This window comes from Bubalus bubalis, chromosome 5 (assembly GCF_019923935.1).
Source record: "Bubalus bubalis isolate 160015118507 breed Murrah chromosome 5, NDDB_SH_1, whole genome shotgun sequence".
NCBI lineage: Eukaryota > Metazoa > Chordata > Mammalia > Artiodactyla > Bovidae > Bubalus > Bubalus bubalis.
In genome coordinates, this window is record NC_059161.1 from 104,823,586 (window position 1) to 104,838,249 (window position 14,664).

Consider the following 14,664-nt stretch of genomic DNA (forward strand, 5'->3'; position numbering starts at 1 on the left):
CCATTGATAGGAAGGGTTAATTTATAAGGGAATTGGAAGTTTCTTCCTGGGAAAATCTGGGGTTGAGATCTTGCATCATAGGCTCCCATGATGCTAATAAAGTCTCCTAAGGATCTATGATATGGGGCTTTCCTGGTGGTTCAGATGGTAAAGAATCTGCCTGGAACTCAGGAGACCCGGGTTCAGTCCCTGGGTCAGGAAGATCCCCTGGAGAAGGAAATGGCAATCCACTCTAGTATTCTTACCAGGAAAATTCCATGGAGAGAGGAGCCTGATGGGCTACAGTCCATGGGATTGCAAAGAGTCAGACACAACTGAGCAACTAACACACACACACACACACACAAGGCTCTGTGAGGTTCTCTTTTCTCACTATAGTATCAGGAGACCACCAGTGAAGCTACTCCTCACCTCAAGCTGCGTGAAGACTACAGCTACCAAGACCCTGAAATACTTTCACAGGAGCAAAGCAGTCTCCCTCTTCCCGCCTAGTCTGGCCACCATCCACAGGCAGTAAATGTTCACTTGTCAAGCGCATGTCCCAGTCCTAGCAGTTTCTGGTAACAAAGTTTCACCATCAGTCATCTTTTAGATCCAAGTGATTGAGGCAAGTTTGGAAATAAAGGTGCAGCTCTGTTTCCTAAACAGCTGCAATGAAGCCTTTGCCTTGTCTTCTTAAATATGAGAAACCTGCCAGCCACGGACGCCTCAGCGACACTCAGTTTGGCCTCAGCATCCGTCTCAGTGGTTCCCTTACCATACACATAGGAGATCCCCACGAGCTCAAAGATGGCGATGATGACGAGGGCATAGGAGGCAGCGTACGTGTCCACAAGCTGAAACATGTAAATTCCACCCTGGCAGGTAAGAGAGACAAGCAACGTCAGTGGGCCTGGATCCAGGCTGTGTCCCACTTCTAGCAGCCAGTCCTTCCAGCCTGAGCAGGGTCATGTGCCAACAGGAGTTGAAGGATCCCCTCTCCCCTGGAGAGGAGCAACTTAACTCTGGTCAAGTAAGCCAGAGGCCTTGCCATGTTAGCAAAGCAGTCCCTTGAGAGACTCCCAAGCTCATCAACAGCACAAGCCCAGAAAAGTGATTTAACATCTGACTCTTAAAAGGCAGAGATCAAACATTCGAAGATGTAAATGTGAAAGTAGCCAGACTGCATCATTTTTGCTTTAAGCAACAGATGGCCATTTCTACCCATACACCCGCATGTGACTGATCTCCATAAGACCTTCAGGTGTCAATGGGCAGTCCTCACACATCTGTCAATGGGCAGTCTTCATACATCCCCCTGCATCTTTACCTCACTCTTACATGAGGTTTAGAGACCATCTCCTTTCAATCCATCATTTTACAAATGAAGAAACTAATACCCAAAGTGGTGACTTGCTCAAGGTCAGAGAGACAGCAAAAGCAATATACACACACATCAGGTGAGCAAATACTCATTTTACCAGACACTCAGGACCAGAAGAAACTCCAGTGACTATAGATATTGTATATTACAAGTAATCAAGTGGAAATGTCTCTGGTCAGTCAAGTTGGATTTCCATGTGTTTCATTTTCTTCAAGTAGGACACACCTGTCTCGTTGGCTCAAGAAGGCTATGTCTCAATTATGAAGATGCTAGAAGTATCCTTAGTAGCCAAGGTGACATATTTCCCTCTGCGGTCAGAATCTCTAATGGACTGGTACCATCTACTTGGAAATGGCAGTGCTTTGGCTGTTATTCTAAGGTCTGGGAGTTAAGAGTAAAGAGATGGAAAAGCCATAGCCCCACCCGCAACCTGCCCCCATCCGAAGCCTGCGCCCAGCAGGCGTCTTACCTGAGTGATCATTGGGAAGCCCATGATGAAGAAACAAACACAGCAGCCCAATGTGAAGACCGGTTTGTGAGTGCGCAGGTACTTGGGGAACTCGTCCGAGATGGAGGTCACTATGGTCTCGATGGTGGCAAACTGGAATGATGCCAGAGAAGGGACACCTGCGACACTGCCCAACCCCACAGGCTCAAGAGAGTCCTCCGTGTCCCCCACCAGGCCAAGTGGTATTTGTATGAGGATTGGTCTTTGGGGTTGCTTTCCCTTGATGAGTCTAAAGGATCTTGCTGGGGTCCAACCCACAAGGTCAGAAGGGGAATCTAAGCAGGATGTGAACCTTAGAGCTATGTCTCCAGCCCCCAGAGACTGCACTCACATCCATCCACTAGGACACTTTAAGCATCACTTTGTATTCATGAGATGTAAATTCCTCTCCTCCCGTTTACAGCGCATTTGATCTTCCACTTGAGGAAAAAGCCCTCCTTGCACCCAACTACTAAACTCTGAGCACCTGCCGGCATGATTTGTAGTAGTCTCAGCCCCGCAGCAATTTCCCTAAAATTGACTTCACATTATTCTCCCTTATCCGGCCCCACAGAACTTGCTTTGGCAAAAGGACACCAAAGCAGGAAGAACATAGGTAAAACTTGCATGGAAAAAAAGGAAAGAGGGAGAGAGAACAGTTCCTTTGCACCATCACCTGAGTCGCCCACAAATGCAAGGTTATCCTGAGCTTTGGCCAGGTATCTCACCATCCCTACACATCACTTCAGGAAACACTGAGATAATATTACACCCAAACCCTGCCCCGGGCTGGATTAGAGAGCCCCAGGAGAGGGGTCTTCAGAAGGAGGACTGGAGCAGAGGTCAAAAGGGGACACTCACCATAGTGTCAAGTCCAAGAGTGAGGAGCATCAGGAAGAAGATGATGGCCCAGAAGGGAGACAGGGGCAACCTGGTTAAGGCCTCTGGGTAAACCACGAATGCAATACCTGGCCCTGGAAAGAACAAGACAGATGACCGCAGGCAGGTCCAGCTCCAAGACCCCTCTTCCCGGAAGCCCACAGGGTCCATGGCAGTCCTGAGTCATTTACAAGAGAAGCTGCTCCTTCTGTGTCCTATATTTTTACTCCTCTTCATCCATTTCCCCAATTAGACCTCAAACTAATTGAAGGGAAGAACCGGAGGAATTAGGTCCACATCTCAGGAAACTCATAGGAGAGGCTCAAAAACAGTGGCAAAGCAGAGACTCAGGGCCACCCCAACGCTACGGCCAGGCTGTGCCCCATGCAAATAAACACAAAAACCTCCATGTCTATATTAATGGGTTGAGGAAGGATGTAATATTACCCTCTAGAACAGTGGAGATTTTGCTCCCCAGAGCATATATGGAAACATTTTTATTCTCATAACCAGGATTTTTGATTCTCATAACCAGGGTGTCTTGGAGGATGATTACTGGGGTCTAGTGTGTAGAGAGGCCAGATGCTGCTAAACATCCTTCAATGCACAGCCCCCACAGCAAAGATTTATCCAACCCAAAGGTCAAGCGTGATGAGATCCAGAAACCCTGCTATCAGGGTTAAACCTTCCCAGAATGACATCATTTCCCCCTTTTGCTACCCTTCTTCTTAGTCACTCCTCCAGGCAAAGCCATTTACTCAAAAGGTGAATCAGTCTAATGCTTTTAGGATCTTGCCCTACAAAGGCTTGGTAAAACAGGGGGCTGTATCAGTCCACAGGTAATTAGGTGGGGATGAGGGAAACACAAGAGTTGAGAGAGTTTGGTCTCTAATGCCTAGACAGTTCAGGGCCCAAATTCAGACTCCATGACTTGCTAACTGTGAAGCCCTAGAGAAGTTAATTTATTGCTATAAGCCTCAATCTTGCCTATCTGTAAAATGGGGATAACAATAGTTCTTCATACTAGGACAGTCATGACGAACAAATGAGGAAGTGCAGGGAAAGCACTGAGGCCAGTGCCTCACACGTCATCAACACTCAGAATATTAGCTCTTTTAGGAGCAGACAAGGAACATGGAAATTAGCAGCTCTGATCTGGGTCTTCCCAAGAATATCGTGTGTGGTCTTGATAGAGGATGTCTGAGCTGCGTTTTTCTCTGCTAACATAAAACCCTGCCAGCCGTTCCTACCTGCCTCGTGGCCTCAATGGGAAGATGGTTAAAGACGCGGCAGTTGTGAATTTCCCTGTAAGTAGAAACCTACATGATAATGGGCAGAGACCAGGGAATGTTGGGGTAATCCACAGCCAGGGCACGTCTAGAAGCCAGAAATCGCAGCACCTGGAGTTTTTATAACTCAATCATAACAGCCCTTTTTTAAAACTGGAATTTATCAGGTTGTTAGCTCCTAATGTTGCCTAGGGCTTTGGGTATTTAAAATATAAAGCCTGGAATGCCTAAGATACCCTCACCGGATGCATTTATTGAACAGACGGTAGAAACAGCCTCTGAAGACTCCCTGAGTGAACCATAAAAGAAAACTCAGTATTAAACTACAGTTCAAAATTGGTCTCAAACGCAGCACACCGAGGAAGCCGGTTCAGTGCCCTGAACACCGAGGAAGCCAGTTCAGTTTAGGCTCATAAAGTGGACAAGAAGGTCTTAAAATGGCCACTGCCGGAGGACCCCGGCTGATTGCTTTAACGGGATTCCGGCCATTTGGACATTACTGCTTTTTCAGGGTGGAGAAGGATTTCCAAATATCTGGCCTGTTTCTATTTCGGTGGCCTCCCCACAGTACACAGGGTAAAGGCATCATGTTCAGAAAACTCTGTTTATCCAAGATGGCTAGCAAGCGGATTTTTTAAATATATGTTTATAATATTTTGCAGAGTCCGGGAAGAGGGACTGCCTGAGCCACGGCGGAGTTTTCCCTGGGTGAGGCCGATGTGTCTGACAGAGGCTGAATCCTGCCACTTTCAGCAAAGCCCAGGAGCTGGAGGGCAGGCTCCCCTGCTCAGGGGACCAGGAGACTCACTCTGCCTCTTTCTAGCTGCAGGACTTTAGATAAGACTTGGGTAAGACTCTGGACACGCCTCAGTTTCCTTATCTATACAATGGGGATAATAATAGTGCCTACCCTCAGGGATAGGGCTTCCCTTGTGGCTCAGCTGGTAAAGAATCCACCTGCAATGCGGGAGACCTGGGTTCGATCCCTGGGTTGGGAAGATCCCTGGGAGAAGGGAACGGTTACCCACTCCAGTATTCTGGCCTGGAGAATTCCATGGACTGTATGGTCCATGGGGGTCACAGAGTCGGACGCGACTGAGCGACTTTCACTTCACTCACCCTCAGGGAATCTCTGTAACGTTAAGTGTACTGATACTAGTGAAGGGCTCAGAATAATGGTCTGTGCTTACTGAGTTCTCTCCACAGCCAGACACTATTCTGAGCCCTCCACTCAGGGCTCTTCCCGTGAAAGGGGCCCAAAGGGGCTCGGCAGGCCAGCGACTCGGGCAGGACCCCAGAGACATACAGTGACAGCCTCCTTGGTCCTAGAGATCCGCCGCAGACAGAACCAGGGGCTCTGGAGCCAGCGTGGCCTGCAGCCCACAGGGAGTGCTCACTCTGCTGGTTTCCTACCACACACGCATGCGTTCTCAGAGGAGGCAGCGCTGAACCCTGCGCCTTTGGAAGCACCGGCTTCCAGGTGAAAGACAGATGGTGGGACGGTCCCTTCATCTCGATCAGCAGGGTCTCTGTACTATGAGGGGGCGAGGGAGCCAGGGCGGCACTTCCCAGTGGCCTGGGTACGTGGGAGTTACCACACAGGCCCCGGAAATCTACATGCACCATGTGTTCCCCTGCTGCATCTAACCCAGTCCTGCTGCAGGGGGGGTCAGCATCTTGGTAGGGCTCTGGGTAGGATTCTGACACTCCCCAGGTGAAGATGGCTGGGAGATGCCTCTAACAGGCTGACTTCCCAGGAAGCTGCTTTTTTGAAGTCGATGCCTGAGAAGACCATGCCCCCTTCCCCGTGCCCATCGTAAGAGCAGAAGACGGCCTGGTCTCATTCCAATCCACCCTCAGTCACCCTCAGTCTGATACAGCCAAGATTTGAGGTAGTGACTTTGCTGCTGCTGCTGCTAAGGCGTGTCAGTCGTGTCCGACGCTGTGTGACCCCATAGACGGCAGCCCACCAGGCTCCTCTGTCCCTGGGATTCTCCAGGCAAGAACACTGGAGCGGGTTGCCATTTCCTTCTCCAATGCAGGAAAGTGAAAAGTGAAAGTGAAGTCGCTCAGTCGTGTCTGACCCTCAGTGACCCCGTGGACTGCAGCCCACCAGGCTCCTCCATCCATGGGATTTTCCAGGCAAGAGCACTGGAGTGGGGCACCATCGCCGTCTCCGGGTGACTTTGAGCCTCTCTTAAGAGCTCTAAATAAAATGCACCACTGTTAGGTCATTAAAGAGAACCAGCTTTGGACTGAATATCAAAGCACAGTTACTAATGTTGGATCAGCACAAATGAACTGAACGTTCACGTGCCAATGTCACCCAGCGAGGAGGGCAGGGGGCTGGCACCTAATGCAGGCCTGACCCCAAACCTCTGTCCTGTATTCTGCAGGGCCCCCATTATACCAGGGGAATCAGACAAGCCTGCAAATCACATACGATAAAGTATGTGAGTTCAAATGAGCAGGGTTAGCTGACCGTGGGTCTGGGAGAAGACTCCAAGGGCCCCTGCCTCTCCCCAGTGGGGGATGACACCCGCTTCTGATGGGTCTGCTGGTGACGATGAGAAACTACCAAGTACCTGCCCCTTGAGCAACACAGGTTTGAACTGCGAGGCTCCATTCACACGTGGATTTTTCTTAGTAGTAAATACAATACAAGACAGTCCACAGTTCGGTGAATCCATGGATGCAAAGCAATCTCAGATTCAGAGGAGCTGTACCTACAAAGGGCTGACTAATAAATTATAACTTGGATTTCTGACTGCTCAGAGGTTTGGCACCCCTAACCCCCCGTATCTGAGATCTGCATTGTTCACCGGTCCACTGTATGAACACAACATGTTAGAATCCATGAGAAGAGCTCCTCTCCCTGTTAGAATCAGAGGAAATGAGAAAAATCTAGAAAGGGCAAATTCTAGAGGGAAACCCAAACCATTTGTTTGATGCTTTGTATGTAAAGGAAAATCAAATTTTAATTTGAGTTTTAGCAACTTGTGCCCCACATCCCTTTCCTGGGGTAGGAAAGCACTTGGAAGAATAAATTAACACGGCCATGTCTCAGGAATCACTATCTCTGACCACTCAGCCAGTGGTTCAACTGGTTCACCGGTTCACAGTTCAGTAATGTCTCAAGAATAACGAAACACCTCAGACCTGCCAGAAAGTGGGGTAGGACCCAGCTGCTCCAGGCACCCTGCTGGCAGGAAATACGGACAGCTGGGTGTCACAGGCACCCTGGAGACAAAGCCTTCGCTTCTCTCCCCACCCCCGTCCACCACCCCTGCCACCTCCCTCCTCCCCAGGAGTTTTAAACTCTTCAACCAGGGAAGGGCATTGGCTCAGCTCTGGGACCTTTAATTTAGCGCACCGCTGCAGGACCAAAATCCCTGGGGGTTCAACACTCTCTCCAGGGAGAGATAACTACCCCCCACCCGCCAGGAACAAACTGGTTCTTTAACTCTTGGAGGCCCGCAGCGTGCTATCGGCACCGCTGAAGTGGTGACTACCTATCCGCAGGGAGACAGCAGCCCACCAAGGAGGTGAGCGGAGGCTTAGTTCTCCCCGCTCTGCCGTCTGAGCCATTATCTGAGGTCTGCAGTGAGCTCCTTGAAGAAAGACAGCTGCACAGAGAAGCCACAAGACAGGCCCACAGTCTGGGTGGTCTAGAGCCCCCAAACAGTCCCGTCCCCTCCGTCCCGGCCACGGCCCCAGCCACGGTCCCGACCCCGAGGCATCCCCTAAACGCCTGATTAGAGGGGGACCCTAGTGACAGACGATGCCACCATGAAATCCCTTCATCACCAAAACCTGCTCAACACCCAAATCCTGCACAGAATGAGGCTGGGTGGAAGTACAAAGTTCAGTAAAAGTATTACATGCTCTCTACAAAATACTGTGCTAGAAATATGGATTAAATGAGATTAAAGAATGATAGCCCTCTGTACACTCCAAAGAGACCACACAAGTGTTAGCCATTAACAGATGGATCACCTGGGCAGAGAGTAAACATTTATCCCACATCCCCCTCTCCACCACCGTCCAACCTTTCCACCCGCCGGGGAAAACACCGCAGGTCTGCATTGCTAACTAAGCAGAAGGCCCTGAGAGCATGGCAGACCTTACGACCTGTGCTTTGTCAGCAGAAGGCCGCTCTTATTAATAAGCATTAGCTCAGTGCCTGCAGAGCCCTTGGCAAGGGATGCCACCCTGCGGCAGGCTGTGGCCACATCAGCTGCAGGAGCGCTGGATGGCTTGGAGAATCGTCTACATATGCCTAACAGGTAGACACCTTACATAGGCTGGAGCTTAGCTAAAACAGGAGAGGGACCAGGGACTTTCCTGGTGGCCTAGAGGTTACGAATCAGCCTGGCAATGAAGGGGACATGGGTTCAATCCCTGGTTGGGGAACTAAGATCCCACACGCCATGGGTCAACTAAGTCTGCATGGAATAATGAAGACCCCGCATATCACAACTGAGACCCGACACAGACAAATAAATAAATATTTTAAAAAAAAAGAGAAAGGAGAGGGAAGCAGGAAAGGGCTTTTATAGCCACCCCTCTAGGTAAGGACCGACCAGCTCTAACTCTGCGGGCGCTTCAGTTGTTCCGGGCCCCTCCACAAAGGGGGACCGAGGCTGCCCCCTCTCCAGCCCGCCCCAGAAGGACAGCTTCCTAGCACAGCAGCACAGGTGAGAAGCTCAGGATGTGAAGTGGAACCTGGCCCACGACAGCAGGGCGACGGCCGCACGGTACCTTGGTCGGCCACATTCTCGATGTTCACCTTGCGTTCGTTGGCCATGAAGCCGATGACTGAGAAGATGACGAAGCCGGCAAAGATGCTCGTGGCGCTGTTGGTGCAGGTGACAATTAGCGTGTCCCTGGGGGGGGGACAGGGCGTCAGCTGTGCTTGGTACAGAGGAAGGGGCGGGGAGGGACACACGAATGTGTTGGTGGACACCTGTGCCTACGCCCATTTCTAAACAGGTGCTCGCTGTAGGCTGGTCTTGTTCTCTCTTATTCACAAGGAAACAGCCTGACCACAGGCTCCCTTGGGCTGAGTGTATAAGCACCAGAACAAAGCTCTGCTATCGAAGCAGGTCTCCCCTCCTGGCAGTAGCAGAGTAAGTCTGTCCATCAGAGCAGAAATTGAAGGGATGGGGGCCTTATGCAGAGCCTGGGACAGGAACCACGTATGAGAGAAGGCAGCGAGACCACCCAATGCCCCCAAACCTTAGAACAGCCTGGGGTTCCTGCACACAGGCTTAGATGGGCAAGCCTGGAGGGGAGGAGAGAGGCCAGCAGCTCAGAGGCAGCGCCCTCTGCTGGCCATGCAGCTGCAATTCCCGGGCTGCCCTGTCCATCCTAGACCCAAAAGAAGGGTCACAGCTAGATGGAGCCATGGGGACAAATTCCTGTCCTGGTTCTCTTCATGTTAGAGGCATGACCTTGACAAGGTCACTTTCTTTCCACTCCTATTTTAAATGGCGGCAATGACACCACTCGCTCACAGCTTGTGAGGACAGAACCAGATGAGGCCTGGGCCGCGCAAAGCCCGGCAGGGAGCAAGGGCTCAGGACACCATCTGCCTCGTCCAGCCCTTTGGTTTCAGTTCAGTCCCTTAGTTGTGTCTGACTCTTTGTGACCCCGTGGACTGCAGCACGCCAGGCTTCCCTGTCCATCACCAACTCCCGGAGCTTGCTCAAACTCATGTCCATCCAGCTGGTGATGCCATCCAACCATCTCATCCTCTGTCATCCCCTTTTCCTCCCGCCTTCAATCTTTCCCAGCATCATGGTCTTTTACCAATGGAGAAACTGAGACCCAGGGGAAGGTAATGGGCTCATCAACAGTAAGTTCCAGTTTGAACCCAGTCTTCCTGCCCCTTAGCCACACCACACAGCCTCATTTCTAACACAACACAGAGCCACGCTTCCCCCTTTGAGGGTGCTCAGGTTGATTTTTGTGGGTCCTAAGTCAGTAAGCAGCTATGATCAAAGAAACTCAAACTCCTTAGTCTGGCATACCAGCTGTTGTGGGCTGAACTGCGGGCCCCCAAATGTGTATGTGGAAGTCACTATCCCCAGTTCCTCAGCATGTGACTGTATTTGAAAACAGGGTCTTTAAACAGGTACTTAGGATAAGAGGAAGTTGTGAGAGTGGGCACTAATCCAATATGCTACTGCTAAGTCACTTCAGTCGTGTCCGACTTTGTGCGACCCCACAGACTGCAGCCCACCAGGATCCCCCATCCTTGGGATTCTCCAGGTAAGAACACTGGAGTGGGTAATCCAATATGACTGAGGCCCAATAAGCGAGGAGATAAGGGTGCGCAGTGAGCAGAAGACCAGATGGGGACTCAGGGAGAAGACGGCCGGCTGCAAGCCAAGCACGGAGGCCTCAGAAGACGTCATCCTGGTGACGTCTGGATCTTGGACTTATGGCCTCCAGGTGGTGGGGAAGTCAATTTCTATTGTTTAGGTCACTCACTCTGCTCTGTTTGTTACAACAGCCCCCCAGAGACTAACACAAAGGCTCTCTCCTCAGCTGATTCTCAGGCCCCAGTTCCTTCCCGTCCCCATGAGCCCACCCTGCTGCAGTGCCGTCAGCCTGCTCCCCCCATATCTCCGTCACCCCCAGCCCCACTCAGCCCCGCCTGCAGACATGCCCTGCTCCCCTGCACCTGTTGAAATCTGGCCCACAGAGATGGCACTTGTGTGAGGCCATCCCAGCCAACCTAGGCTACAACTTACATGTAATCTCTTCCTCTTGGCTCATGAAAGAGCTCATGCATGATTAAAAATAAGAATGATGGCTACCGCTGTTTACTGAGCTCCTACTGTGTGTAAAATATCGCCATGAGACTTTTATATACATTATCTCTTACCCTCAACAAAATATTATAATCTTCATTTTACAGGTTAGAAAATGGAGATTCACGGAAGTGAAGTTTCTTATCCATGTCTTGGAGTCTTAATAAATGGTGAAGTCATAATATAAATGCAAGTCTGTCTGACTCCAAGTGTCTTTCCTTTTTTTTTAATCAGCCCTTCAAGAGAACAAACCTTATCTTCCTACTGCTTGTCACAGGCAGATTTAACTTTCAGATGTCACCTCCTCCAGGGGCTGTACGGACTCTCTCATGTCTTCAGGGTTCCAGAGCCCCCTAATATCACCCCATCAAAGTGCCACCCTACACCAGGACCACCTGAGGATCCTGTCTGGAAATGTAGCTTCCCAATGCCCAACACCTCCTGGTTCTGTTTCTTAAACCTGGGAGGGGACTCAAAGTTTGCATGACTTTGGGTTTAACTGACAAATAAAATTGTAATATATTTTAACATATTTAAAGTATGTAATGTGATAATTTGATAAACATATGCATGAAACAGGGCTCCCACTATCGAGTTAATTAACACAGCCACCACCGTGGTACTTCTTCGACTGTACCCCACTGCGTTTCTCATAGGGCTCACTAGAAAAATGTCTATCAAGTGGACGTATGACCATACTTCATCAACAACTGCCATACAGCTGTCTCCGTGGACTAGAGCTCACAAATGACTATGGGGACAGCACCTCCAGAGAAATTCAGTTCCATCCCAAGGGTCAGAATCAGGGTGCAAGTTGGGGGCCAAGCCAGGCCTGGGGGCCAGCAGCTCAGCCGTAGCAGGGGGTTTCCTCCACTCCAGAGACAACTGTCTGGTCCTATCTCAGGTGAAATGTGAGGCTATGGCCTCAGGCACGTGATAACTCAGCCCAAGGTTCTGTCCCCAGGCACTAGTCCCACTCACCAGCCACCTCTGGGGCTTGAAGTGCCTCCACATACCTGTAGCAGTTGTTGTGGAATTTGTTGTAAGAAGAGAGAGTGATCAGGCCTCCCCATGCAGCAGATAAAGAGAAGAAAATCTGAGTGGCAGCGTCTTTCCACACCTGGGAGGCAAAAAAGGGGAAGATTCAAGGTCACTGAAGGAGGCTGGTCTGGGGGAGGGGAGGCTCCAATGCCACCTGGTCTGAGGCTTGGGAGGCGGGAGGCAATCAGGCCAGGATGACGTTGGCACCAACATAAATGGGAAACACACGCAGTCGTTTGCATTGGAAACCGAAGAGGCAGTGACTGACCTGGGAGACCCTAACTCCATTCTAATCAGAGGAGAGGAACTCAGTAAGCGATGTGCACATTTCATGCTGGCAAGCCCCACCATATAAAACCATACAGAAGGGAAAAGCCCTTTCTTCAGCTAGAAAATGTCTCAAAATAAAAAACAATTTGCAAAAGCAAAAATATTCATGGATACAAAAGCAAAACTGTTTACAGCTGACATTCTCACAGATTACAGTTTAATAAAAATGTGAAATTCTGTAGCCCACCCCATCGAAGTAAAGCACGCTGCATTGCCACCACACAGTGGATTTCACAAGCACCTCCCTGAACCTGCCTGACAGCACCTCTTGTTTGTCTTGGCATTTAATCGTCCTCATAAAACTCCAGAAGGCAACTCAAGAGTTTGAGCTAGAGATTTATATGATTTGATAATGACTTCCTATCATTTTTATAAATTAAATCTGGCTTTTAAGTTGTGCTTAACATATGCAAGGTATGTGCTGGCAAAAAGTCTGTGCCTACCCCAACATCTCTCACGCTCCTTGGTAACAAAGCTGTGGTTTTATTTAAAGACAGCCATGCTGCTACTGCTGCTAACTTGCTTCAGCCGTGTCCGACTCTGTGCCACACCATAGACGGTAGCCCACCAGGCTCCCTCATCTCTGGGATTCTCCAGGCAAGAACACTGGAGTGGGTTGCCATCTCCTTCTCCAATGCATGAAAGTGAAAAGTGAAAGTGAAGTCGCTCAGTCGTATCTGACTCTTAGTGACCCCATGGACTGCAGCCTACCAGGCTCCTCCATCCATGGGATTTTCCAGGCAAGAGTACTGGAGTGGGGTGCCATTGCATTATCCGAAAGGCAGCCATACATCCGGCCAAATGACCATCTCCCAGAATCAAGGGGAGGCACACCTGAGAGAGGATCATCTGACTTCGTTTCTGGCCAATGATGAGAAAAACCAAGTGTTATATGGAACTTCTGGGCTTTCTCTCTTTTAAAGAGAGAAGGAAGGTGTTCTCCCCCTGCCCTCACTACTTTGTGCTACATGGAATGCTGACATGATGGCTGGAGCCCTGGCAGCCAAATGGCAGCTATTCACTGAGGATGGTGGGGCAGAAAGGAGCCTGGGACACTATGGAGCCACCCAACCAGTGTCTGACTATCTACCACTAGACTGCTGTAGTACCTCCAAGTAAAATAAACTTTTGTTTAAGCTGCCATTATCTGGAGGTTTTTCTTTGTGTGCAAACTCAATTCTAGCTATGCTTTCTTAAAATCTTCTGGGAAAGCAGAATTTTCTTTATGGAGAGAAAATGCATTTCTTATTAAACAATCACCCCATCACATGGAGTTCTAGGGGATTTTAGAGTAAGATATGCCTGTATTGGGAGAAGGCAATAGCACCCCACTCCGGTACTGTTGCCTGGAAAATCCCATGGATGGAGGAGCCTGGTAGGATGCAGTCCATGGGGTCGCTAAGAGTCAGACACGACTGAGCAACTTCACTTTCACTTTTCACTTTCATGCATTGGAGAAGGAGATGGCAACCCACTCCAGTGTTCTTGCCTGGAGAATCCCAGAGACGGGGGAGCCTGGTGGGCTGCCGTCTCTGGGGTCACACAGAGTCGGACACGACTGAAGCAACTTAGCAGCAGCATGCCTGTACTGAATATGCCAACAGAAAGTATAAGTGTGTGCTGGCTCTTATAAATCTGTCTCAGCCCTTTAAATTATAACTGCTTGCAGTTTTTCTAAGTGCCTTTATTTTCCAACCAGCAAAACCCATTTCCAACACACTATAATTAGCAACAGATAAGGGGCATGAGGCAACCCAAAGCTATTAAGGGAATTTCATTCTTCCTTTCAACCTCCACAGCAACCCCAGATGTAGGACAACTGTTCCAGGAATCTGAAACCCCCTGCTGCTCACTTCTCGTTAAAAACTTCTCGAGTACCGTAACATTTCAAAATCATCAGGAGCTTGTAAAGGCTAACAGTAAGCTGCCCCGGGAGAGGAGGTCTGACCCCTTCTGCTAAACCGAGTCCTAGAGTGGGACCCAACCCCATGTGCTGTTCCCCTGATAGGCGCTTGATGAATGAAATCGGAGGCCCACCGTGGCGTCTGTGAGTTTCTCCCACTTCGGCGTGATGAAGTACCAAATCCCAGCGCCGGCTCCAGGAAGGGTGACGCCTCTGATGAGAAGGATCACGAGCACGACGTACGGGAACGTGGCCGTGAAGTATACCACCTGCAAAAACCACCACGCGGGGGCAGCAGTGAGCCGAGGCGCCGCAGAGAGGCAGAGTGCAATCTCCATCTGGACACGGGCGCCTCATGGGCTATTTTCCCCCAAACTCTTCCAGGATGGGGGAGACGGTAAAGACACTGTGACCAAAGGTGAGTCAGTGAGAGCTAGAAATAAAGTCTCGAGGGGGACGTCCAAGGCTGTGAGGGTGATTCAGAAGTGGCTAACTCCCTGAGAACCAACTGAGCGAGAAATGTTACATGCCCTCTTCCTGCTGAACACCTAGCT

At 50.0% G+C, this 14,664-nt stretch overlaps 1 protein-coding gene across 2 annotated transcripts in view; it reads right to left on the minus strand.

Annotated features, from left to right (window-relative positions):
• Nucleotides 1-14,664, minus strand: part of SLC6A5 (solute carrier family 6 member 5) — a 58,357-nt gene that overhangs the window by 17,003 nt on the left and 26,690 nt on the right. For both annotated transcript variants that reach the window (XM_045165814.1, XM_045165815.1), the window contains 6 exons: nt 14,245-14,379; nt 11,853-11,956; nt 8,780-8,904; nt 2,712-2,824; nt 1,833-1,964; nt 758-857 (listed from right to left, as the gene is read on the minus strand). In XM_045165814.1, coding sequence (XP_045021749.1) covers nt 758-857; nt 1,833-1,964; nt 2,712-2,824; nt 8,780-8,904; nt 11,853-11,956; nt 14,245-14,379 — 709 coding nt within the window. The remainder of the gene's footprint in view (nt 1-757; nt 858-1,832; nt 1,965-2,711; nt 2,825-8,779; nt 8,905-11,852; nt 11,957-14,244; nt 14,380-14,664) is intronic.